Genomic DNA, 27,911 nt, shown 5'->3' with positions numbered 1-27,911 from the left:
ATCTCCCTCTGATCGCTTGCTCCACCCCCCGCCCAAGCCTGACGCCTCTGACCATCATATCCCCCCAATCCCCGGCTCCGCCCCCCACCCAGGCCTGATGCCTCGGCCAGAGGAGTTGACCCTCATCACCCTCCGATCACCAATCACCGGATCGGCCCCTTGACCAGGCCTGAGGCCTCTGGCAGAGGTGTCAGGCCTGGGCAGGGGACCCCCAGCTCCCCGTGGTTGCAGGCTCCGCCCCTGCCCAGGCCTAACGCCTCTGGCCTAGGTGTCCGGCCCGGGCAGTAGGGACCCGCAGCTGCAGCGGCCCCGTGATCGTGGGCTCCGCTTTAGGCCCAGGCAAGGGACCCCTAGCTCCTGGGACTGCCAGCTTCGACCGTGCCCAGCTCCCATCGCTGGCTCCACCCCTACTTCCTGCTATCATTGGCCAGGGCGGCAAAGGCGCCTGATTCTCCGATCATGGCTGGGGGGCCGCCTTTGCCCTGCCCCCCAGCTCTTAGCTCCCCCCTGGGTTTCTGATCACTGTCAGTGGCAGGGGGCTTCTTCCTGCTTTCCCTTTCGCCTCCCTGCATTGTGCCTACATATGCAAATTAACCGCCATCTTGTTGGCAGTTAACTGCCAATCTTAGTTGGCAGTTAACTGCCAATCATAGTTGGCAGTTAATTTGCATATAGCCCTGATTAGCCAATGAAAAGGGTATCGTCGTACGCCAATTACCATTTTTCTCTTTTATTAGATAGGATTTGCTTTAAGTAGTAAAACTATTAGTCTCTTGCTCTTCCTGTTTCAAATGTCACTCATTCATTCATACAAAAGGTATCTGCGAACCACCTACTATATGCCAGACACTCTGCTGGGCACTGGAGCAGCACCCCTGCTCTTGTGAAACCCAAGTCCCTTTGGCTCGGAGACTTGGCTGACATGGTTTCATCTGAGCTCATGAGAAATCTTTCTCTCTGGTGTTTCCTTTTCAGTTTCCTTCACTGGTTGTTCCTCATCACTTTGACTCTTCATGTTGAAGTGCCCCAGTGTTCAGTCCATTTTCTGAGTTCATTCACTCATATGGTGTTTTAGTTACTAACTGCTGCATAAAAAAAACAACCCAAAACTCAGTGGCTTAAAACAACAACCATTGTCGTACGCTACTGTGGCTCAATGGTTGAGCCTCAACTCATGAACCAAGAGGTTGCTGGTTCATTTCCAGGTCAGGGCACATGCCCGGGTTTCAGGCTTGATACCTAATAGGGGGCATGCAGGTGGCAGCCGAATGATGTTTCTATCCCTCTCCATTCCACTCTCTCTAAAATCAATAAAAACGTATTTTTTTTTAAAGAAATCAACCATTATTATTATTTCTCATGATTCTTGGGTTGAATTCAGAAAAGGCATAGACAGGACAACTCATCTAGGTCCATGTGATACCTATGAACCTGGAATGCTCCCCCTTGACCCCAACTCCAGGCAGCCTGTTCAATCACATGTCTGGCACTTAGCTAGCCTGCCTGGGGTCCTACATCTAGGGCCTAACTTCACACTGTCTTCTGGGTTCTCTGTTCTCCTCCACATAGTATATGGCCTCTCCCTCTCTACATGGTCTCTCCAGCAGGACAACTGGAATTCTAACACAGTCGGTCAGGATGCTCAAGAGTGTAACACAGAAGCAGCTGGGACCACAACTGTCAGAGTGTCACTTCCGCCGTGCTGTTTCACTGGTTAGAGCAAGTCACAAACCCAACCTAGACTACGGGGCAAGGACTACACAGGAGTGTGAGTATCCTAAGGCCTGGTTCATGTAGAGCCACCAATGTAATAGTTACCATACTTGGCGATCTCATCCAAACTCCTTGTTGAATAATATCTATAACCCAGACAACTTCCAAATCTCTATCTTGGATCTCTCTGCTAAATTCCAGACTCATGTTTCCAACCGCCTGTGACATCCCCATGTGCATCTGTAACAGGCATCTCAAACTTAGCGCATTTAAAACTGAGTGGCATCATGCCCATGCTGCTCCTCCTGCGGTCTGCCCCACCTCTCCTCATAGCAGCTGCACGACTGTAGTGACTCAAGCCAAAACCCTGGGCATCACCCTTGACTCCACTTCATCTCTCAAATCCTGCGCCTAATGCTACCAGCTAAACCTTGAAAATATATCCAGAATCTACCACTTTTCATCACCTCCACTGCTGACCTCATCTCATGCGTAGGTATTAGCAGTAGCCACTTGACTGGTCTCGCTGTTTCAGAACTTGCCCACCTAGTCTTAAGAAAGCAGCCGGAGAGATCCAATTAAAATATAAGTCAGGTCAGATCATTTCTCTGCCCAGCATCTTTGGTGGCTTTCCATGTCATTTTTGAGTTAAAGCAAAATTCATTAAAACACAACCTTATAAGGCCTGACATAATCCAGACCCCAGTGCGTTTTGGACTGTGTCTCACCCTTGGTGGCTCCATTCCAGCCCCAGGGGCCCTGCTGCTCCCCACACAACTCTGAATCGCATCCTCTTGCCCAAAATATATGTCTTCCTCCTTCACCTCCTTCAGACTTTCACCTGAATACCTCTCACTTTTTCAGCAAGCCTTCCCTGATCACCCCCGCCTAAAGTTTGTATATGCACGGACATGTGCACATGTGCTTTTTTTCCCTCATAGAAATGCAGAAAAAATGTTCAATTGCGCCAGGATAGATTAATCTGGAAACCAGAATGCTGAGGGAGAGCTACAGTTTTCCAGAACAGATGTGTCATAAAATCATGCAAATGAAAGCATTCTTCATAGATACAGAAATCAAGATGTATGAGGCTGAGAAGCCAAACAATTAGGTAGATTGTGTGACAGGGTGACAAGACAGAATAGAACGTTCGGGGGAGAGTTGCATATCCTAACATCTCACATACCTCAGATCATCACATCAAACTATGCCGCTGGTTAACCCCAGTAGGCTGAGGCTGAGACGCAATGGCCAGTATTTTAAGGCACAGAAGACTTGGCTTAAAGTCTTCCCTTTACCCTTAACTTAGCTGAGTGATTTTAGTAAATCTGTTCTGAATTCTCTCTGAGCATTATTTTTCCTCATCAATAACAAACTGGATAACAAATATCACATGCCTTCTATACTTCAAAGGGCTAAAAAGGGAATCTAATGGAATAACATTTATGAGAAAGTGCTTTGTAGAATGTAAAACAATATAAAAATAAATTAGATGATTTTTGGTAATACATAAATCACTGTGATTTTTAGTGACAGTTTTGTTTCATGTGGAATACAGATTTTTGTTTGACATAATTTGCACATTAGTCTGGAACATTTTCATGAGTTTACAGCACAGTGGAAGAAATGAAATGATTGCCCCAATGAATATCATGATCAGCTATAAGTTTACTTCTTTTCTTCCGATACATAATTATTAAGTGTGTAATGAAAAGTGCTGCTACACATACTTTGCTCTCATTTAATTTAAAATAGAACAGAATAGCTATGCACTTCAGCTACCAGTAATATATATATTTACATAGCCTGTTTACTATTAATACTCTTAATTCCATTTATGGAATTTGTTTTGAATTTTTCAGCATGGTGTTAAATAGGGTAAATGTGGCACTTTTTGTCTCTAGCAAAAAATAAAAACTAAAATGCTTAACTTTCTGTTTAAGTAGGGAAAACAGCAGTGTTAGCACTTTCGCTACTTTCTGTTTTTCTTTTCCAGGTCTCAAACCTACGCAGAAAAAAGAAAGCTATAACAATATTTTAGACCATTATGAAACCAGATGCCTTTTGAAGCTCAGTGAGCCACGCCCTGGATGATGGTGCTCCTTCGCACTGAACAGCTGGAGGGAGGTAGTATCCAAACAGCACACATGACGGGGCCCCGTGTTGCAAGAGTGAGACATGAGCAGCCGGGGTAGCACATTCCCCAGAATGTTTCCAACCTTCAACTTGCAGGTCACTCTATCTACACACCTTGAAAACGGACAAGAACCTACAGTATATTTCAGATGTTGTAGGAGCTCTTCACAGTACTTAAGAAATATTAACAATGGCCTGTTATCCACTAAATCACCTTAGTAACGACCTCCAAAGTCATTTCCTCAAGTATTCCTTAACATCACGAACTTTTCATCACTTGTTTCATTATTCTGGCCCTCAGAAGGCTTTTATGTAACCTAATATGTCATTGGTAGGAATAATAGAAAGCAGCTAGGCAAAGAAAAGAAATCTATTATGCAATGTATAAACTATCATAACTAATAATCTTTCACTTTGTGGAACTCAACTTATATAAGTACCTCAAAAAACCCTTGAACACTTAATTCATTCTAATCCAAAGAAAAAAAATCCAATAATGTCTAATGAATCTTAAATTATTTAACTTTCCCTTTATATCTAGGATTTTAATGGGCATGATGTGTTGATTTTTTTTTACACCGTTGAACTTACTCGTTCCCCACCCTCATGAAAAGGTACTATGTATTAAACGAAACTACAAAATCAACATTTTTTTATAAGATTACTTTGATGTTAACAATTCTGAAATGTGGCAATATCATCATTAAGTTCAGGAAATTGTAGATTAAAATGTTTGATGCTGATTTTAGGGTTTGCTATATATGTAACAAGGTTCTTATTTCAGACATTCATTGAAACATGGTATTTAAAAATAAATAAAAACCAAACAAATAAACTTCAGCTGTAGCAGCAAAAAGTGCTTCACCAGAGAGAGCAAAAGGACAGATGAATAAGAAAAGACAGACAAAGAAATATGGAAAGGTGAAAGGCCTAGAAACAATGGGAAAGTGAGGAAATAGAGTGGAGAACTGAAGAGGCAGGGCAGGGCGATCATAAACCATGAATGACACAAGCCTGCCTCATTCTCTAAGAGAGAACAGGTTCATCTAGCTCTTCACTCCCACAGAGAGGTTAGGAATGAAAGGTTGCCCGTGGAGTACTGCATATGTGCACGCTATTGTGTGGTTGTTTAAGAGGACCTGGAATGTAGCCACAAGAATTGGAACCATAGATAATTTCACTCACACAAAAAAGAATGACTGTTTAAAAGTCGGTCTTAATCGGTTAGCAAATATTGCAAGACAGTGAATTTCTTTGCTTTTATGTGACAACTTCCACAGAAAAATCAGAAAATTACATCGCATCTGTTATGTACATTTTTAGCTTCACAGATGTATTTAATTTTCCTTTATGACTTGAGGGACATATTTTCACGTTATTTTTGTTAGTTTCTTTATCACTGTTACTGATTTTAGGTGTCAAACTACTTTTCTTCCTTTTAATTTAATTATCCAGTTTTGGGAAAGGGGGCAAGTATACTTTTGAGATATCTTTTCTACAAAACAATACATAAGTTAGTTATATACTAAGGAAAAAAATCTAGATTTAATTGAAATGTTGCAACTAGACATACTGGAAAATATGAAACAAAAATTCTACATTCCAGTTCTACATCAGCTGAATGTATTATTGATTCCAACATCATCGATTAAACAAAGGAAATTATACTTGCATTAATGTGTGAATCTCTATCCATTTTTGGTAGCATGTAATATATTCAACTGCTCAGCTCTAGCTGTCCTTGTAGCCACATTACCATATTATTCACATGTATCTATCATTTATATGTAAATAGACAAGATAAATGGCTTCTTCATAAGACAATTTTCAAATGACAAATAGACACAGGCAGACATTAGCAAGATAAAAATGTTGCAAATATTCATTCTATTATATATCTTTAAGGAAAAATGAAAACTATTTCAATTTTTTTTAAAGTCGTATGGTAATTACAAGTCGGATCTTAATACATTCACAATACCAACAGCTATTCTTCTCAATAAAAGCCTCCACCAATGTCATTTGTATCTTATAAATTACATGTTCTCAGATCCATCTGTGAAAATTGAGATGCTAATTATCATGGTTACATTTCATGATTCCACAGTTAAATGCTGAAGTGGAGCTACACAAATACCATATGTTTTTCTAAGAGAAATGGAGAAAGATTAATTATGAGTTCAAATCCAAGTCTTCTAGCAGTTATACTCTCAACACAATAAGATCATTACATTGTATTATGCAATGGGAAGTTTTAATTAATAGCTGAAATACCAAGTGAGGGGAAAAACTATGAAGTCTAAATTGTAAGTATCAGGCTTTTCTCCACAATTTAAAAAAAAAAAAAAACCCTAATAAGGATGCTTTTGAAAAACCAAGTTAAAAATCCTGCCCTTCCTGCCAAATAAAAACTCCACATTTTTAATTGTCTGTGAACTTCCTTTGATGGAATGATCAGCATCATGCTGTTTAATCCTATTTAATAAACCTAAAAGTTACAGTGTATTCTAGGAACAAGGGTTATAAATAGATAGCACATATGATGAAAATTCAAATGAACATTTTTAAGGATTTTTTAAAGATATATATCATCCAAAATGATGCAAAGTTACAAGTCTTGTGTACTCAGATAAAATACTCATTTCAATACAGCAACCTAAACATAAAACTCTATGATAACACTATAAGATTTTTATTCATATCTATTAAATCTGAATTCTTATTTTACTCACCACATATTCAAACACAAGTGTCAGCGTCTCCTTGGTGTGGATGATGTCATGAAGCAACACTATGTTAGCATGCTTTAGTCCTTTCAACAGAGAGGCTGCAAAATAAAGTGGACAGAGAGACAATTGATCATGGGTTACAATCAATTGATATCTTTCATTATCATTTTGGGACATTGTCAGATGAAATGTACCTATTTTCCGATTTCCCAAGCCACTGACAATTCAGAATCAAGGGCAGAGAACCAGGTTTTTGTCAGATGAAGCTCTCCCCTCTTTCCTCCCTCCTCCTCCTCCTCCCCAGTTATTCCACCTATTTGTTATTAATCTTTAGTTAGATTCCATTACAGTCAGAGAACATACTGGGTATGATTTCAATTCCCTTACATTTTATCAGCCAGATCTAGTTTAATTTGTTTGATATATGTGCCAAATGTATGCAATGGGGCACGGGTAGGTTTACAGTTGTACGGGAAACACAGAGTTTGTGTTCATATTGTTATTTATTAATTATTGTATTACTTTCCATACAAATAACTGTACCTGCTTTTGCCCCATGCTGTACCTTTGGCTGATGGTGGGTGGAGAGTTCTATAAATGCCAGCTAGGTCCTGCTGGGTGACAGTTTCTATCAGTGACTAAGAGGAGCGTTAACGTCCACAAGTGTCGTTGGAAATTTCTCAATTTCTCATTTAAATTCTACCAGTTTTTACTTTGTATAATTTGAAGCTCTGTTGTTGACTGTATAGACATTTAGTATTGCTATGTTTTCTTTGTCAATTGGTCCCTTTATCAAAATACTAGAGGCTGAGTGCACGAATTCATGCACCTGGCCTGTGGGATTGGGCCAAAACTGGCTCTCCAACATCCCCCAAGGGGTCCCGGATTGCGAGAGGGCGCTGGCCAGGCTGAGGGACCACACCAGTGCACGATCAGGGCCAGGAAGGAACACAGAAGGTTGGCCAACTGGGGAGGGACCACAGGAGGGCTCCAGAGCATGTCAGTCCCATCTCACTCAGTCCCTATCAGCCAGACCCCAGCAGCAAGCTAACCTACCAGTCAGAGTGTCTGCCCCCTGGTGGTCAGTGCACATTATAGCAACTTGTCAACCATTCAACTGTCTGCCCCCAGGTGGTCAGTGCACATCATAGTGACTGGTTGATCGGTCGACTGCCCCCTGGTAGTCAGTGCACATCATAGCAAGTGGTTGAGTGGCCTTAGCATATCATTAGCATATTACACTTTGATTAGTTGAACAGACATCCGGATCACCGGACACAACATATACAGCTTTTATTATATAGGATTAGCATGCATGAGATAATAATTTTTAAAATTACAATTAAATCACAGCATATGAACTCTGAAGAAACAACTACTATACAGACTTATGATACTTTAGCACTGTTAATTCCAATAATTTATAAACTTCCTTCTTTTACTTATTCAACTAGCCTATCAGCCTTAAACAATTAAAGCAGTGGTTCTCAACCTTCTGGCCCTTTAAACACAGTTCCTCATGTTGTGACCCAACGATAAAATTATTTTTGTTGCTACTTCATAACTTTAATATTGCTACTGTGATGAATCGTAATGTAAATATCTGATATGCTGGATGGTCTTAGGCGACCTCTGTGAAAGGGTCGTTCGACTGCCAAAGGGGTCGCGACCCACAGGTTGAGAACCGCTGAATTAAAGCTTTATTCAATAGCAAGATTTCAGATATTAATCTGAGGACCAGCTTTCACATTGCTCATTTTTAAAATGGACATGTGAAATGTTCACTGGCATTTGCCAAGGACACTTGCCCCTGCACTAGTCTTTTGAGGCAGGCTCATCCTCAGAGAGTGCTACTTCAGACCACAATAGGGGATTTGAAAACGATGGCCAGGTGCCCTACTTCACACCTAGTCTGTGCAGGCACGTAAATAGGTGAAGTGAATTCAGGACCAATGAATCTCTCAGTTGTAAAAAAGAGCCTGGCTTTGTGAAGCAAGTTTTAGAAACGGATTATGTAATATCATTTGTAATCTTGTCCAATTTCATTCTTCAAGTTCTCCCTCCACTTGTCAAATAAACTGATGATCTGCCCTTATCAGCAACAGCTCCAGACAGGAACTGACGCTTATGCTTCATTGAGAATCCCATCCCCCAAGGATCCTTTGCTTTGGATTATTAAAATTTTATTTCTATTGATTGATTGATTTACTCCCCCCACTTTCTTCTCTTACCACGTACACCTAAACTCTCATTTCTCAAAGGAATGTCTTCAGACTCATCGTTTCCCATTGTGTTTTTCCTACAGATTCAGTTCCTGCCATCATTCATTTGGGGGGAAAATATTTTCTCCTGACAGTGACTAATACAGAAAAAAAAATATATGCCTTTTTTTATATGATAGTTTTTACCATTTCTATAAGACTCAGAGCCTCGACATTTAATTCAAATAAATTTCAATTATGACAGATTTTAGATTTCTAAATACATTTTACACACTTTTAAAACACACTATCAGTTATGTAGGTACCGATACCGGTACGTATTTGAAAGCAAGCCATCTTTCTTTTGAGATTAACATAATGAATTCACATTTGGAAAAGAACAGAGCCACTCATTTCAAAGCTGGTGGCAGAAAAAATGGCACAGAAGGGCAGGAAACCGTCTGTGATATCCACCACCATCAGAGTGGGTGGCAGACCCGACTGACGTGGAGGCTGCCAATGCAGCAGCCACTGCCCAGTGAGGTGCCAGATACCGTAATCCGTGCTGTCTCCGGGGCTTGCCAAGTCAGCCCAGTGATTAACACCTACAAGTCCTAGCACCACCAGTATGTCTCCCTGTTCAAGTCAAACACTGTCAAAATAATTTCCATGTAATCACAATAATTCCACAAATATACCACATGTTTTCTTATCATGTACATACAAAGCAAATCCTGGAACACTAGCTTTCGTAATTTCAGCACGCCCGGCTTCCTCACAGGTTTTGAGTAAACATATGGCAACATTTGAAATTCATTTCACCAGTGAGGGCTGAACAGTTATAATTGCACATGACGTAAAAGACTTGCAATTAGGGTTGAGGGTAAAAATTCTAACAATAGGTTTGGGGTTGTGATGTCAAAAACGATACAAAAACAGAAAAAACAATGTTGCTCATAAAGATAACTGAGCCTCGCCCTAACCGGTTTGGCTCAGTGGATAGAGCATTGGCCTGCGGACTGAAAGGTCCCAGGTTCGATTCTGGTCAAGGGCATGTACCTTGGTTGTGGGCACATCCCCAGTGCGGGGTTTGCAAGAGGCAGCTGATGGATGTTTCTCTCTCATCGATGTTTCTACTCTCTCTTCTTTCCCCTCTGTAAAAAAAATCAATAAAATATATATTTTTTAAAAAAGATAACTGAGCCTCTGAGAAAGTCCCAGGAGGATATAAGGGCACAGGGAGCCCTCCCTGCGTTTGGTAGCAAGATTCAGATATCCACCCACCAGCCATACTGACTCCGAGTGTGTCTCCCACTCGGAGAATAAGCAACTCAAGTTTCCACTCTAATTCGGAAGGGATAAATTCCAGCAAACCTCCAATCTCATCATGATCAAAATAAAATTTTAGTTAATAGAAAAATTCACAGTATTTCATTTTGTCAGGTTCACACTGCAGTGGCTATTTTTTAAAAAGCAATGTTATTAAAGAAAAGACAAATATATTCTTTCTTTAATATTTCAGATAGTTTTCTTGGCCATTATTTGACATCGTACTAGGAAAGGGAAGATCACACATAAACACAACCCATCCTTGCTCACTCTCCCTTTAGCCCGTGGAAAAAACAATGCATTCATATTTTCCTCTCATCTTTTTGATGTGTCCTTTTTCAGTGGCGTAGACATGAAGGGCTGCTACCTGACGTCTCTAGAAGACAAAAATTAGTACCCAAGGAGCCAAACATGCCTCAAGCGTGTTACAACCACAAGAAATATGGACTTTTTCTTCAAGCCCACAGCTACACAGCTCTGAGACCGTAAAATTCACTTTATACTAGAAATAGTAAATATATATGCTGATCCCCTTTCCCTGCCCCCTGTGGGGCGGGGCTTAGTCTATTCCTTGAATGAGAAAAGGGGCTGCTGTCATCTGGCACGTCTTCCTCCAGTTTAATCTATCTTCATTTTACTAAGAGACCAGTACTAGCCCCAGATATCAGTGTGATGAGAGATGACACTCATTTTCACCACAACTCCCTTTGATATCAGTGCCTCCAAAAACCAAGAGAAGACCAGCTAACAATATTGGCAGGGAGCAGCTGGTTCTGCCTCTTAAATCCCATTCCTTCCCCATACAAGCTTCCTTTCCTGTGATGAAAAACATGAATGAACCCTAGCCAGTGTGGCTCAGTGGCCTGCACATCAAAAGGTCTCAAGTTCCATTCTCAGTCAAGGGCACATACCTGGGGCAACTGGTCTGTTTGTGTGTCTCACACATCAATGTTCCTCTCTCTCTCCTCTGTCTCTCTTCCCCTCCCTCCCTCCCTCCTTTCCACTCTCTCTGAAAAGTAATGGAAAAAAATATCCTTAGGTGAGGCTTAACAACAACAAAAACAGGAATGAGACAACTCCACCTCCATCCCCATAATCAAACTCATGTGACACTGCCCATCTAAAACCAAATTAGATTGAGATTTCAGTTTTTATAAATAATACCACAAAGGACATAATTGAGCTTTGAAAAAATATTTTTTTGAATTATTTCCCTATAATGAATTATGAAAAGGAAATTGTAGGGGAAAAACATATGAACATAGTTACAAGATTTGCTTATTAAATAAGTGTATTTAATCTTCTTTCTAATTCCTTGTAAGAATGAAAGAACCATGAAAGACAGGAAAAATATGTAAAAACGAATGAAGAACTACTTGCTTTCAAGGACAACTTCTATCTAATTTACTTGCCAGTGAATTCTGAGTATTGTCATAAGTAAAATATTCTAATAGGGAAAAGCTTAAGGACAAATCACAACAAAAAAGAATACACGCAGAGAAAAGACAAGTTTGCTGTTCAACTGTGTCTGCGATGAAAAGATGGTCTAGACCAGGAGTTTGACGTGCTTGGCTCCAGACAGACAAAGACACAGGCATTTGCATACCCTGAGAACAGATGCACAGCTCCAGGATAACCTGTGGGTGGTACTGCATGCTGTGCTGCCTGCTTCAGCTGCAAACTAGGAGAAATGCTAGTTCTACTCCCCTTCATGATAAATAAGCTGATACACACACCCACAGGCACACACACACACCATAACCTACTAAATGAAAACGTGAAACAATGAGGCTAAAAAATGGAATTGTATCTTTTACACCATTTTTTTGCTTTTTATGCTTTCCACACAGATACCTACAAAGACTCAACTCTGTTATGGGGAGAAGAGGTCAGAGCTAACCCAAAACACAAGGTGAAAACAAATGCGATGTCATAGAAACTAACTTCAGCTAAAATCACATTCAGGATGTAGAGACATGTCTTTTGTTCACCAGATGCCGTCCAAATGTGGAAAGATAATACAACAGTTGGGAGTACCTTATAAATAACACACACAAGTTGTCTTATAGCCGCCAAAAAGTCTACTGCTCCTACTTCCCCCTTGGCTGAGCTTTTTGATCCCACTGCATATTCCTCCTGCTCTGTCCCCGTCCTAGGCTCCCCATCACCACAGACCTGAATGCAGTATTGGGAATTATAGCCTCAACCATTCCTCCAGCCAACAATATCTGTTTCTCCATCACTTGACTACTGGCAAAGAACAGTCACCTGGGGCCTATTTCCACGCTGCAGCTTCACATGACCACGTCGACTGCCTACTAAATCGCTTCAAAGAACCAATTCCTCTCACAGTATAGCTTAACCACATGAAACTGCCAATATTTGACACTTTTGACCTAATAACACAGCAATTTCCCATGGTTCAATCTGATAGGGTTTACTTGGCTCATAGCAACTTTAACTTTTTCACAAATGCATTGTTACTTTTACCACTGTTGATATTCAAACCAATTAATCTGCCACCACATGACCAAGAATTGACTGCAAAGGACAAAATCTGCTCATCAAACTATGTTTTTGGCTCAGGGGAAGGATACAGAAATAAGTTAATTTTCCACATGTACCTTTCTACAGAATTTGAATTGTTTGTGGTAAAGATATATTTCTTTTAAAATAAAAAGAAGTACCTGGAAAAGTTCTTTATAACAAGCTAATTGGCTAAACAGACTAAAATAACACTATAAAAGGTACACAGATGTGTAACTGAGCAATTAACATGAAACTACAATGCAATGACAATCATTGTAACTACAGTGTGATTCTTCACTACTACTCCCCCCTCACTGGGGTACTGATTCAAATCCTTGCATTATAACACACAGCAGACCCTGTATCAGTCACAAATTTGCTCTATCACAGGTTAACCCGAAGTGCTGACACGATTTCTTGTCTAAACAGTTACTTCCCGGCGCTAAGATTATTTGCTCAGTGTCAAAGATTCCTAGTTTTATTGTCTCCGATTCCTCCGAGTTGAACTTGTAAATGACCCACCAACTACCATTCCATATTCCAGCTGATGTTACTCTTATTTGCCACTGGCAAGATACACATATAAGCAGGTAGTATGTAAATGATACACATGTAGTTCTTTTCTAATGTAAACATCTTGCTAGTAACTTCTGCAGAAATAAATGTTGCTAAGCAACAGGGTTGGCGATAGAGGAGGTTATGCTCCAAGTACTGTCTTTAGGCAGAAAAAAGACAACTTAGGAGCTAAGGGTTATAGAACACGTGACAATAGAAGGATTGTTTTTGTCTGGCTATAAAAACTAGGTGGTTTCTTTATTTGAACTATTTTACACTGGTTTACACATGGGTCACATGTTCAGTTCCTAAGAATACTACAAAGTATGCAATAAAAAAAGGTATGTGGTTTGGCATAAAGCCGCTTATGTCTTTTGGTTAAGAAAAATAAACATTTGTATCAAAATAGCTATCACTGTTTGGCTACACTTCAATCAACTTTTCCTTGCATGAAAGTATGTCAGTAACTATTATTGTATTCTTTTACAAATATAAAGGTAAGTTGAAAGTCAGAAAATACTTTCTTGGCCATGGCTGCAAGTCCTAGTGCCTAAGGGCATAGCACATAGGACATTCGATTTGGTAAGATACCAGCCAAGTGGTGGAGCACTGTCCGAATCCTCTGGAAAGCAGGATAATTTTGCAGATTTACAGGCACAGGGGACTTTATCCCCACCCCGACCCTGTGTCAGAAAGTAGGCTGTTCATGTCACCACAGCCACAGCCACAGGTCCACAACAAGGTGCTTCTCAAAGTGTGGACCTCCGGCCACCAACATCAGCATCAACCGGTGTACCTCATACTGATGCCCATTCAACAGGTCCTATTCCAAACCTATCAAATCGATAGGGATGGGACCAAAAAAATCATCCAATAAATATTTATGTAACATCTACTATATGCCAATCACTATTCAATCCTTATGCATCCTAAACTTTAAAATCACCGGGTATAGTTTCGATATGGAGGAATGGGAAGCAGGTTTATGGGTGGATAGGTAGGTAGGTGGGTGAATGTATGTGTATGTCTGTGTTTATGCATTTAGTTCCATTGCAGTCTGCTCAGTGTTCCACAAGCAAATCAATAAAAACAGCAAGTCAATTGATCAGTTCACTTACCCAGTCTCTCTCTCTCTCTCTCTCTCTCTCTCTCTTGCTCTCTCTCTCTTTCTCTCTCTCCCCACCCCCCCGCCCCCACATACACAGCCATTGAGATAGATTCCACTGAAAGATATAAAGTTTTGAGCCAGAAGGCAAAGAAATATCTTTATTCTGAAAAATTTATGGTATTTGATGTGTGTGGCTTTTTCCCTGTTCAATTAAAAGAAAAACTAAAATGTCAGCTCATAAAGTTTGTCAATAGAAATAAACTGCTGATAAGGTTATGAGTATTTGGCCTTTTCAACCCCACAATTTCTAAAATCTGTGAAGAAATACGGTTTTGTGTAAAAAGATTGCAGTAAGTACCTTATCAGAGCCGGAGCTTTGAGAAACAGATACAATTAGAAGATCTGGAGACATTGTAAACAGATTATGAGCACAAAAGGAAGAGAAGTGAAAAAGTATAAAAATGAATACACTTTTGATAGGGTAACTCTTACCCTCAAGTATCCCCTGCATTGAAATCCTAAACACTCGACTACTTCATTTGACTGAATAATAGAGTCAAAGCTATAAAACTGACCATTTGCAGTATAATTCAGTGGGAAGTGCACAGTCCCAGAGCCCTGTGCTTCTCACAGCATCAGTTAACTTTCAAGCAGCCAACTGCCCGTAGGCCTGGCCGAGGCCCTGAAATCCATGTTCATGCTGCCTCTGATCAGCAGGGACCACAGTGGGAACCCAAGTTCATGTCAGCTCCGAGTGAGCTCTAGCACTCAGAGCCCTGGTCAGGGAACAGAAAAGAAACAATCAATGAATGCATAAATAAATGGAACAGCAAATCAATGTTTCTCTCTCCCTCCCCCCCCCTCTCAAATTAATAATTTTTAAAAAGACCAATAGTCATATTATCTTTATAAAGTCACTATCTAGTTGTCAGAAACTGGTGACACCTTAGTAGAGCTAGATTTCATGAAATGTATTACAGAAATGCTTAAGATGAAATAGTTATCTACTATGGTAACCATATGTGTAAAATAAAAAGTTGCACAGTACATATTTCATGTTTCTAAATGAGCAAAATGACTTCAAATTGTCGTGGTAGTTAAAACACAAACAAAAAGCAGCCATTGAAGAAAATAACCAAGGGGAAGAAAAATAGGTTTCTCTAATATGGTCTCAAATTTCTCAGAAATTTTGCACCTCTATCTCCACCCCTGCCAACCAGGGGAACTGGATGGAGGGATAATTTGATCACACATTCATGTAGCTAGGAGACTGTCTGACTCTTGACACTTGCAGTCTAAAATGTTGTGACAATAGAGGGGCTTTTCTTAGTGTCTCTGTCCCTGTGCTTGTGACTGGTACTGACAGTAGCTCCTGCTCACACAGCCTGCCTTGCCATGCAGGAAGGCAGTTTCTGAGAACTGTGATGAACAGCCGCCCATTAGCATTAGCACTGTTTTCTCAAATGCAGTCTACCTCCTATGGCCCATATTTCCTCTTCTAATAACATTTCAAATTCTAATAACATACACACACACACACACACACACACACACTTAAAACCTTAGTACACTGACTACATCTGTGATTTGACTTACACACAGGGTGACGGACTCATCACGCACAACTGAAACCATCCTCACAGAATTGTAAACCCAAGCGTCACCTTCAAGAGCATCTGGTCCTAACCTTCATCTGACAAGTGGGAAAGTAAACTACACAGAAAGTTGGCCACAGGTCCAAACCCTGACCTCCTGACTCCTCATTACAGTGCAGTTCTGTTTCAAAACAAGCATCAAAACAAGCATCTTCTGCTCCTCTCCTTGTCTTTGTTTTCTTGTCTTTCTACCAGGTGGTTTGCTGTGATCGCGGTTTCCCTTTATCTTCATATCTGCCCACGTGTCGAGGGAAAAAAAACCTGAAGCTAAGAAGACTAGGACATCAGGTATATCAGATATATCTGTGCAACTGTTCCTTTGCAACATTACCACCTGGACTAAAGAGGCTTAAAAAGATAGCAATAAGTAAAGGAGAGAGCTAAAGGAGAATTTGCTGTTCAAACTGCTTTTTAACATTGCCTTTATCTGATCAAGTCACTTCTCTTCTTAAATCCCTTCAATGGCTGCTTAACAGGATTTACAAGGACCTTCACGACAGGGCTCCTAAGGGAGGTCTCCCCTCAGCTCCTCTGACTGGACTCGCTGTCCTACTAGGAACTCCAGCCATCGGACATGATGCTTCCTGCAGATCCCCAATTCATCACGTCCCCTCAGACCTCTGGGATGTCGTCTCTTCTGTTCCCTCTCCCAGAGCCTCTGAGACTCAGACACTCCAACCATCTCTTCAGATCTTAACTCAGCTCTCATTTCCTTTGGCAGCCCCTGCTGACCCCAGGGCTCAGGGTAGCAGCATTTCTCTCAGTCCCCAGCACCATGAGTCTTCCTGTGTTACAATGACCTGAGGACCTGTTTCCACCTGTCTGTATCCCCCGCTCACTCATCATTTGCTCTTACTCCTGCTGTGCTCACTGCACTGAATTCACTGCCAACTTTACAGAAGATGCCTAATACATGAAGGTGGAATAATGCAGGCACAGATGAGAAAAATAAAATCCTAAATGATCATTCACAAAGTGCCGCAAGCAGCATGCTCCCCAGCATCGCACTGTGGGGCAGACTGCTCAGCTCATCACACTGTGCCTCGTTCAGCCTAATATGTGGATCAAAATAAATCCGCTCTCATTTTCTGCACTGACAAACACACGGAGGCTGTATATTTCACTCCATTTTAAAAAGAAGCAAGGAAACATCCTGTAGGATATCACTGGCAGTTCTCCTTTCATAAGTAGGTGAAATGCTGTATACTAAAGCTATCACCAAAAAGGCACTATTTTATTTCCACTCAGATTCCAGATTACGGCAAGATAGTAAAATATTTGTTTGACACCATAATTTATTTCTAAAAGCCCCTGTTAGAAACTAAAATTAGATGCTAACCATCTACCAAGCATGAGCTAAGCTCACAAACAATAAGGCGGTATCAACGAGAAAAGGAAGAGATGTTCTCAGCCACACCTGGGCTTACGGCAGAGTCAAACCCAACCCCCAGACCTGGTGTGCTTGGCCTGTGCAATGTTTTAGAAATCTATTAAGAAATATGAATTAATATTTGAGTGTCATGTGTAAAAATCCAACATCACTTTGATTGTATAAGCTAAATTAATGATTACGAGGAAACTGGAAGCAACTAATTCAAAGTGGGTTTTATGAATCCCACAGACTAAGAGAGTAAGGAGGGACCAGGAGCAGAAGAAGAAAGAGTAGTTATTGTAGTAAGATCACAATAATATAAGCAGAAATGAAATTATAGCCATTTCAAATTGTTCATCTCAAAGTCCCACTGAGGCCCACCAGGCAGAATGGGGACCCCTAGTATTACTAGAACAACTTTTTCCCCCCCACATCATTTTGAATAGAGATTCACTGACAGACTTAAATCAACCATGGAGGGCATTTAACCCAACCGATGCAGAATTAAGAATATATATTGTGGCCCAGAAAGACTGTCAGAGGTCATGTAATTTGTATGTCACTTCCCCTCTCTAGTCCTCTTGTTCTGTAATTCATTCTCAGAAACTTAGGGAAAAACTGTCAGGCAGGTATTAAATGTCTGTCTGATATTTGCATTGGAAAATTGGAAATTAAAAAATTACTGCCATTGATTCATGGCAGTAACAGTGAGTCTCTGGCCCAAACCATTATGACAGGGTCCTACCTGTGAAATGCTCCAGACAATGCTTATGCGCTGACCGACCCCACCCCTCACACAAACAGAAGGACTGAATGGGGAGGAGGGCACCCACCAGGGAGGAAGGCTAAAGCGTGAAACTCAGAGCAAATTCATCCAAATATATCTAACAATGACAAGGATGCAGGAAATAAATATATTCCTACGCTACTGGAGGCCAGATGTTATTGAAATGGGAAGAGAGATGGGTTATCTCTCAAAAATTAAAATATTCCTCATTGCCCTTGAGAGCTTGTTTGGAGGTTCTAGCAGGGGAATGGCAGCTACTCCTCTTAGGCCAAGTGCACAGCTTCGGAAGGGACGCGCACGGATGGTTGAGGGAGGAGGGGGACACCCGCCTCGCCAGCCAGATCAGCCCAATCAACCCTGGTGGTCAATGCGGTGACAGGTGTAGCAGCCAGATCGCCCTCATATCCTCCTCATTGCCCTTGACCGAGCATTTCTCCTGGAGACTCAGAGACAGATGCAGAAATAAGCTAAGATACCTTAATAAGAATGTTCTCTTCGGTGTTTTAATAAACAGTGGAATTTTTGAAATAATCTACACTGCCCATGTTACATAAAATATGGCACATTTGTGTAACAAAAAATGTGTGTAGCCATTACAAAATGCAATAGTTCTTATGGAGCTTAATTATTTTTGCATACAAAAAAGAAAGGAGGGTTAAACAGGAGCGTTCACCCAGGAGGAACAGACAGAACGGACTGCCATGGAAAAGGAAGAAGTCCTTTCATATAAAAGTCACCCCTGAATGTACTATTCTAGTGACGTCTCGGCAGGACAGCTGTGAATGGACAGGAACCAGGTCACGGCCATCCCAGCTCAGTGGCATAGCAGTATCACCAAGGGGAAAAGCAATTCTCATTTTATTTTTTTCAGAAAAGTTCATAGAGGTATTACATTAACTGAAATGAAAATGTACATGTCTAATAAAAGGCTAGCATTGAGTGGTGCCCATAACTTGTCATATAAATAATATAATTTACTACAGTAAGAGGTTTGTTGGAAATGTATTCAAACCAATGGCACCAGAAGAGAGAGAGCTTAGCAAAAACAATTTCTGCTTGCCTGCACACTGTATATTTGAAATTGGACATTTTATTTCCTGCAAGTTTAAAATTACCAATTGATTTGGGGGGGAGGGGTTGATTACAAAGAAATTCAAATAAAGAACTTAAATTTCTGATGGAAATTTCCCCCAGAAAATAATGTTTCCACTTAATGACTCTTTTATTTTATTTTTTATTTTAAAAATAATTTATTTCTCAATTACAGTTGGCATATAATATTATATTAATTTCAGGTGTACAATATAGTGATTAGACATGTATGTAACTTACGAAGTGATCACCCCAATAAGTCTGACACCCTACATAGTTATTATATTATTGGCTATATTCCCCATGCTGCACTTACATCCCTGTGAATGTTTTTTATAACTGGCAATTTGTACATCTTAATCCCTTCCCCTCACTTAATGATTTTAAAAGAGGAAGAGTAAAAGGAAATCTTTAAAGAAGTGGAATGAAAACATTCACATCCAAAAAACGTTTAACCAGATTTACATAATGTAATTTCTATCATTTAAATACCTTCAAAATTTAGTATATGTAGTTTTAAAGCTCAAAGAAATATGTAATGCAATATTTTCTTATTAAATGTTAAGAGAACTCATTCATTCATTCAATAAAAGTTTACGTAGTCACTACTACGTGAGAGACACTGGATACACGTAAGGGAACAAAAAGCACAAATAGCACAAATCCTTCCCTCGTGATGCTTACCTTCTGCTGGGAAAAGGCAGTAAGTAGAAAGAAAAACCAAAAAAAAGGGTGTAACATATGTAATTTGTTAGAGTATAATAAGCACTAAGGAGAAGAAAAGACTTCCATGCTTGGGGTTTCTCTTCCTTGCGGGATGTGACAAGGGAGCATTCAGCCAGATGGCCACAGGGCAACAGAGTCAGGCTTGCTAACACAAGGAGAGAGCTGCACAGAGATGGGGTGGGCGGGCGGTTTGCACAGAGCTTATGGAGCCCTGCCTCTCCTCTAGACTCCTAATTGTGTGAGATAATACATTTCCTTTTCATTTAAACCAGGAGTGAAGGTCAGCTGTGATTTGATGCACAAAACATTCTGTGACATAAATGGCACTGAGGTTTCCTTATCCACCCTTTGTGGACTTAGAGATGGCTAAGATCACATGAACCAAACTCTGGAGCTTAGAAGTGAAACAGCATTTCTACCATCTCTTTTCAACGTGTGCAAATAAAATAAGAACCTACTCCAGAAAATATAGAATTTTCTATCTAGGTTTTCTGAAAAGATAACTTAAGCTTTGTCCTTCATTTACGGAAGAGCACAGGGACTGGAAAGCTCCACTTCCTAACCCTGACACCGTGCGCTTTTCTCCCTCTGCTTTAGATGAACACGAGGTTGGCAGAAAGGGATCACTCACAGAATCCAGACCAAGCCCCTCACTGTGTAGATTAAAACTTGAGATCCTGGAAAGTGAACCCCGCTGGCCAAGGACAGGGTTATTAAAAGCAGATTTCAAACTCACCTTTCCTTACCCCCAAACCTCACTACACTTCCACAGGCAGGCTACCCCCAGGATCCAGTATTAACTGCCTATTACATTATCAATTAAAGTGCTTTTCTAATTTTTCAAAATCTTCTGGCTGAACTGGCACAGACTGCGTTGGTTTCTTGCTCTGTAAACATGTCTGTTGCAAAGCCAAGGCACACCGGGAATTTTTTTAAAACCTATTATTACCTTTTAAACTACAAAATTAAAACTTGGTAGTTTGGTAACTCTGTGAAAATAGGATGAACACTCTTACCTTTTACTTACTAAAACTTTCAAATTGCTCTATCAGTAGAAGATTGGGGATGAGATATAGTTCTATATCTCTAAACTGTCCTATATATGACATAGTCCAAAGCTGCATTACTTGAGGCAGAAATAGAATAAGAGTCATCCAGATTAGTTCCTGGCTATTGAATCTCCCTCTACAAGAGTGTTCCTCCCTTTCATCAGGAAGTGAACTCTGGCTTCTAGATCAGAAATTTCTCAAGAGACTACTCCCATGTGTCCTAAGCACCAGGGAAGTTCTTCATTCCCCGGGGACAGGCCTCCTACTTCAGGCAGCTTTGCCACAGGCCTGAGTCCAAAAGTCCCCCTGCCACCATCTACACACTACGGAGACAAGAGCTACGGTGGCTCTCACATCCAGGATGCTTTTCATTCATGAAAATGATTAGGTAGGTTGTTTTCCCTCTAAACATTATGCTGCAAATCCAGAGCTGTACAGATAGCTCCCATACATACAAGGTCAACCTACTGAGATGGAGATTGTTAATTCCCAGGGGCTTAAGACTATCGCCATTGATCAACTCCTTCATATAAAATAATCAATGAATCAATTTTCTGATAACATTGCAAGATTAATCTTTCAAATTTGAAACTTGCATCTCACTGTGTGTGACAAGTATAGATGACTTACGTGAAACTATAAGTATGTACTTTTTGAAGGAGAAAAAAGGACTGAAACTAAAGACTAGCAAGCCAAAATATTAGAGCTGAAAGGGAAATAGCATTATGTGGTGCCAATTTGGGGTCTATATCGAATTCATATAATCTCCAAGCCAACATCAATGGCTCCTGTTGTTATTGCAGATGTGAATTTAAGGACCAATTACAATTTCTCTCATTACCTAAAACAAGCAAACTAAATAATTAACAACAGAAAAGTCCTTACAGTGCAATAATTATGTCTGGGTCCCAATAAGAACAAGTGAGAGAACAACCATCATAATCTCTCCAATGAAAGCAACACTAGCAATACGGCCACTGGTGTTCCTGTGCAAGACACCTGCACTGCAACCCCGCAAATGCGTTAGCTCCTCTGCTGTCAGACTCTCCTCCAACTCAGGCCCTAAGAGACGGATGAGGGAGGCTACAAAGCAGAGCTCCAGGCCCCAACCTTTACGTCTACTTGGAGGAGTGCTCAGCACGTAACCAGACACTTGTTAGCTGTGCTGCCGGCTCCTGCAACAAAGAGTGCCAGCTGTGTGTGGGAGTGCATGTGTGTGCACGTGTGGATGCACACAGATGTGTGTGTTTAACTGTCAGATTGTGTCTCACACACTGGTTCTTCCGAGGGAAAGACGTCTTTTTTTGTTTGAAAAGCCTTTTCTAGCCATCTCTGCTTTCTCCAATCTGAGCCACTTGCTTCTAACCCCCTTCCTTTCTGCCTTCACTTTCCCAAGCTGTGTTACCAAACTATCTCCTGGCACACACTCTCACAGCCCTCTTTCTCACAGCTCACCATCAAGTAAACATTTCCCACTTACGCTGGCCTCTCTCAAACCCTTCCCAAGGCCTTCACGAGAGGATCATTAGACATGAACAAAGAAAATGAAGTTAGATGCCTAACATTATTGCCAAAGCATCAAATGACTGTTTCATGGGATCGAAATGGCACCCTGTGGGAAAATACATAAGTAAGGTGCTAAATTTGGCTACTGCATAACTAAGAATGAGCACTATAACAATTCAAAAGAACACGGGGGTCGGATGCATCTGACTTTTAAGCTGCGGCCTCCACTCTACTAGCTTGTGACCCATCTATAACCCGAGAATATCTACATCACAAGGCTACTATAAAGGGGAGCTGAGGACACATGAGACCCCTCACAGAGTGTCCAGCACAGAGGGGGCACTCATAAAATTTAGTTTCTTCCTTCCCATGAGCACATGTCTGAACTCCTAGGGATTTAAGAAGAACCTCTGATTAACCACAGTGCATCTCCTCATCCTCCCGGGACTCTTGGTGCCCCTGGGGAAAGCTGATAGCTGGGCATATACAATGAAAACACATCATTCCACGGGCGCTACTACAGGTGAAGTTCTATAACACAGGCACCTAAGCAGCATGTTCAGTTACATAAAAATTTAACAATAGTCTATTAATTTTTTTAAGAGAGTGGAAGGGAGAGAGACACAGAGAAACAGCGATGTGAGACACATCGACTGGTTGCTTCCCGCACCTGCCCCGACCAGGGCCAGGGATCAAGCTTGGAACCAAGGTAAGTGCCCTTGCTGGAATTGGACCTGGGATTGTTGAGTTCACTGGCAGACACTCCATCCACTGAACCAACCTGGCTAGGGTACTCTCTTAATTTTTAAATAATAGACCTTACTTTTAGAGTAGTCTTTATATTTATAAGAAATTGAAGCCGAAACTGGTTTGGCTCAGTGGATAGAGCGTCAGCCTGTAGACTGAAGGGTCCCAGGTTCGATTCCGGTCAAGGGCATGTACCTGGGTTGCGGGCACATCCCCAGTAGGAGATGTGCAGGAGGCAGCTAATCGATGTTTCTCTCTCATCGATGTTTCTAACTCTCTATCTCTCTCCCTTCCTCTCTGTAAAAAATCAATAAAATATATTTAAAAAAAAAAAAAGAAATTGAACAGAAAGTTCAAAGGGTTCCCAAATACCAAATACCCTTTCTTCTCCCCTCCCCTTCCCACACTTTGTCCTACTATTAACATCTTTCTTTAGTGTGCTAATTTGTTTATAATAGATGAATTACTACTGATCACTGTTTTAATTAAAGCCCATCGGTCACCCTTTGTGTTGAACATTCTATGGGTTATGACTAATGTGTCCACCATTACAGTATCACACCAGAAGTTTCACTATGCCAAAACATTTGTAACAATTTCAAGAGGTAAAAAGCAAAAAGATCCCTTATATAATCTCAGCTGGCAGATAAATGCAATTTGGGGCCTTTCCACCTTTTTTTTCTCCTATACATATGGCATCATATACATATGTAGTTGTATATGTATGTGTGTGTGTACTTTCATATCTTCTCTTTATTTACTTGCATTTGAATTTAAATAGACATAGTGTCAATGAAAAAGTAGAGACATCCCTCAGAATTTCTACAAATGCAGCATTGGTTAAACCTCTCCATGGAGACCAGTGTATACTCTTCAGTATATGAGAATCCATTTGTTCAGTGGTCTGACTCAGTTAGAATTGATACAGCTCTTCAGAGCTTCTACCTTGTCCTACCTGAATTCAGGCCACAAACATCCCTTTTGCTTTGAATTCCCCACCCAGCAACCCTGCCCAGGCAAAGCAAGGGATGGGAGGGACCACAGTTAAAAGACAGGAAATTATGTTAACTCCTGTTCTCATGCCTACTTAGGTCTTAATACATCTAAAGGGGTTTTATCATTATTTTTAGGAGAATGTCCTGTTCTGGTAGTTCTGTTGGATGCTTCTGGCAAATCACTAAGGCTTTAAAGAAAACTAAAAGCCTTCTGATATTTTTGTTTTTAAGGGTTATGAACTTTCCAAACTTTATTGTTCAAATAACAAGTAGGAATTGAGCTCTGGTCATCCCTTGGTTCTTTTTTTATTTTAATATATTTTTAATTGATTTCCGAGAGGAAGGGAGAGGGGGAGGGGAAGGGGAGGGGGAGGAGAGGGGAGGAGAAGGGGGAGGTGAAGAGGGGGAGGGGAGGGGGAGGAGGAGGGAGAAACATCAGTGATGAAAGAGAATCATTGATCAGCTGCCTCCTGCATGCCTCCCACTGGGGGATGGGGCCCATAACCCGGGCATTTGCCCTTGAATGGAACTGGACCCAGGACCCTTCAGTCCACAGGCTGATGCTCTATCCACAGAGCCAAACCAGCTAGTCATCCCTTAAAAATCACTTTAACAATTTCCCCAGTGGGGATAACTATGCAGCTATCTATTGCACTCATTTAAAATAAATCAGAGCTTTGGAAGGAAGACAGGGAGTTGCCAGGCTAGGAAAGATAGGAGGAAAGAATATCTTGGTTTGAGGGTGATGGCTTCCAGTGACAATGACAAGGTAATAAGACAGCCAGTCCCTTCTTAGAAAGTTGATATAGCCTGTCCTCAGAAGCAATTTACTTCAAGCCTCTGATCCGTCTATCCCAACGTTTAAATGACATCTTAACTCTCACCCTTCATTCTTTAATATTTTTCCAAATGTCTACGAAGTCAGCGTACAGTACATGCTGGCTTCACTCAACCGAATATCCCAGCAAGTAACCCTGTGTGTCAGAACAGAAAGGAGGGATGAAGAAGCGCCAAAATGCTAAGAAACAATTCCAAATAGGGGAAGAATTCACTATTCACAAGTGCTCGATAATGCATTCCACTTTGATTCTGAATGAAAACCATGCATAAAGCTCTGTAATAAATTACATTTCACTGAAACCAGTGGTTTATACTAGATTAGTGAATGTAAACACAGCATTTGGTGAAGCCATTTGGAAGAATTCTGAAAGATGACCAGGAAATACAAGTATTTGTTTCTCACATGAAATATGTGATTTCTACAAGACTTTTCTATAACTCCTGAGGCACAAATGTGCCATTGGTTTCTGTATCTTGAGAAACACATCACAGCAGGTAGAAACCATTAAGGGGCATATTCTAGGGGAAAGAACAGATGGAGAGGAAGTAAGCAAACGGGCTTCCCTTTTACAACCTTTATCACTAGAAAGCTGCCTTGCTGTGGATTCCACCACAGTGGAACAGTGGGACTGTTCGTTACTGGCTGATGAACTTCTTTCTAGGGAGTCAAGGGCATAAGCATAGAGGGGGAAAGCACAGGATTAGAACTCTGGAGACCAAGCTGTAGTCTCAGTTCTACACTATTAGCTGTGCAACCCTGGCTAAGTCAATTCACCTCTGGGAATTGCTTAATTTTTTTCCTTACCTCTTAAATAAATGGATGGACCAGATCTCAACCTTCTCTCACTCTAGCTTCCTAGAAAATGTTTTACTTGAACACCAGCACATCTGCTGCAGCCAACACGACTGTGGTGAGTGTATGTCCCACAATTTCTACTATGGAAACAATAGTCAGACCATACATGTTTGTTAAAACAACACAAGCTTTCCCCTTCACAACTCATACACAGCCCACCCCAGGCTTGACAATCACTACACTAAGAGATGCTCAATGTGACTTTCTGACACTAATGTTTCCAGACTCTAAATATCTAAGTTCATACTACAAAGCCCAGGCACATCTTCTGAACAGAGACGGTGTCCACAAGTCCCTCTGAATCAGTCTGCCCACCTGCCCTGACAAGGGCAAGCAGGATCTAATAAAAATAATAAAAGATAAAGAAGAAGGACGGTGATTTGGGCTCCTAAATCCATCTCTAATGCTCTGGCCATGCATCTCTGGGCCCAACATGTCTTTCTCCCCCAGAGATGACACATCCAGCCTTTGACAGAGGCCACAAAAAAGACAGAGTGTGATGGGAGAGTGGCCGCTGCCCCACCTCTAGCTCCCTCTATGTAATCTGTGATAACTCTGATATCATGTTCTAAGCTTGTCATTCTGCATTCTAGAATTCTATTTCATGTGTAAATATTACTCAAAAATACTTTTCAGAAGTGTACCACATCCAAAAGCAACTCTCCATGGCATAAAAACTTCCTCTCACATTATCCTGGCAGGTGATCACAGTGCCCAGGAATAATCACTGTCTACAATCTATAGGACTAAGGGAAATGGCTCCATTATTTCATTTAATTCAAGAATCGAGTCTTAATCTGGAAACCATAGGAAAGCACCAGGTGTCCCAAGAAACCCCTGAAGAGTATGCTCATTTTTGTGACTTTGTATTGACAGGGGAGGGTTAATTGCTGACATCAGATTTCAAGAGTATATAATCCAAAAGACGTGACACAATAAAGGTAATAAAATATAAATAGATAGATAAGCAAATAAATAAATAAAATAAATCTTTCCATACCAGTCAGATTATCGGGTACTTTTCTACCCAAACTCTCTAACACAAGAATAAATCAAGGACACTCAACTCTGCTGTTTCAACTAGACCCCCCTCCATTCTGATCAACCAAATAAACAAAATATCAACTTAATCACATTACCTAATTGTGCTGTTCATGTGTTGTTGTTTTTTCATTTTCTAACTAGATACAAGCATCTTTTTTATTAATGTATTGGGGTGATGTCCTATATAATAAAAGAGAAACATGCAAATTAACCGTCCCTCTGCTGCACTCAAGCCATGCCCACCAACCACACCCACCATCCAATCAGGAGCGAGTATGCAAATTAACCTAAGATGAAGGTGGCCACAGAGCTGGAGCGAGCAGGAGGCTTGGGTTGCCTCTCCTGCCTCCTCAGCAGCGCTAAGGATGTCCCACTGCAGCTTAGGCCCGATTCCCCAGGGAGTGGCCTAAGCCAGCAGACGGACATCCCCAGAGGGGTTCCAGACTGTGAGAGGGCACAGGCAAGGCTGAGGGATCCCCCTGAGTGCACAAATGCACAAATTTTTGTGCACTGGGCCTCTAGTTGGTTAATAAAATTATATAGGTTTCAAATGTACATTTCTATGATACATCACCTGTATGTTGCGTTGTGTGCCCACAACCCAGAGTCAAATTTCTGCGATCACCATATATTTGACCCCCTTTATATCACAAGCCCGCTCTTCCTGGGATGATAACCAACTCACTCTGGATTACAAGAACTCTGGGAACATGTAGTTTTAAATAGAGACATAAGGGTCAAATCAAACCCACAGCATTAAAACCTCTGAGGACAAGTTTAGAAATCAGTGTGCAATCATTTGGATATAGTTCAATATTTACTTGATATAGTGTTTATCATGCTGAAGACAGTTTGATATATTGACACTATGCGTGTAAGTTCCACTTTAATTTATTTAAAATTGTCACTATTAAATGGACATGTATAAGAGAGTTTTACTAG

General features: G+C 40.9%; 1 protein-coding gene across 2 annotated transcripts in view; it reads right to left on the bottom strand.

Annotated features, from left to right (window-relative positions):
* Positions 1-27,911, bottom strand: part of CDK14 (cyclin dependent kinase 14) — a 532,130-nt gene that overhangs the window by 303,310 nt on the left and 200,909 nt on the right. For both annotated transcript variants that reach the window (XM_059712254.1, XM_059712255.1), the window contains one exon: positions 6,582-6,676. In XM_059712254.1, coding sequence (XP_059568237.1) covers positions 6,582-6,676 — 95 coding nt within the window. The remainder of the gene's footprint in view (positions 1-6,581; positions 6,677-27,911) is intronic.

Source organism: Myotis daubentonii, chromosome 10, assembly GCF_963259705.1.
Source record: "Myotis daubentonii chromosome 10, mMyoDau2.1, whole genome shotgun sequence".
Lineage (NCBI taxonomy): Eukaryota > Metazoa > Chordata > Mammalia > Chiroptera > Vespertilionidae > Myotis > Myotis daubentonii.
Note: the sequence above shows the minus strand (reverse complement) of the source record. Positions and strands in the feature narration are given on the sequence as shown.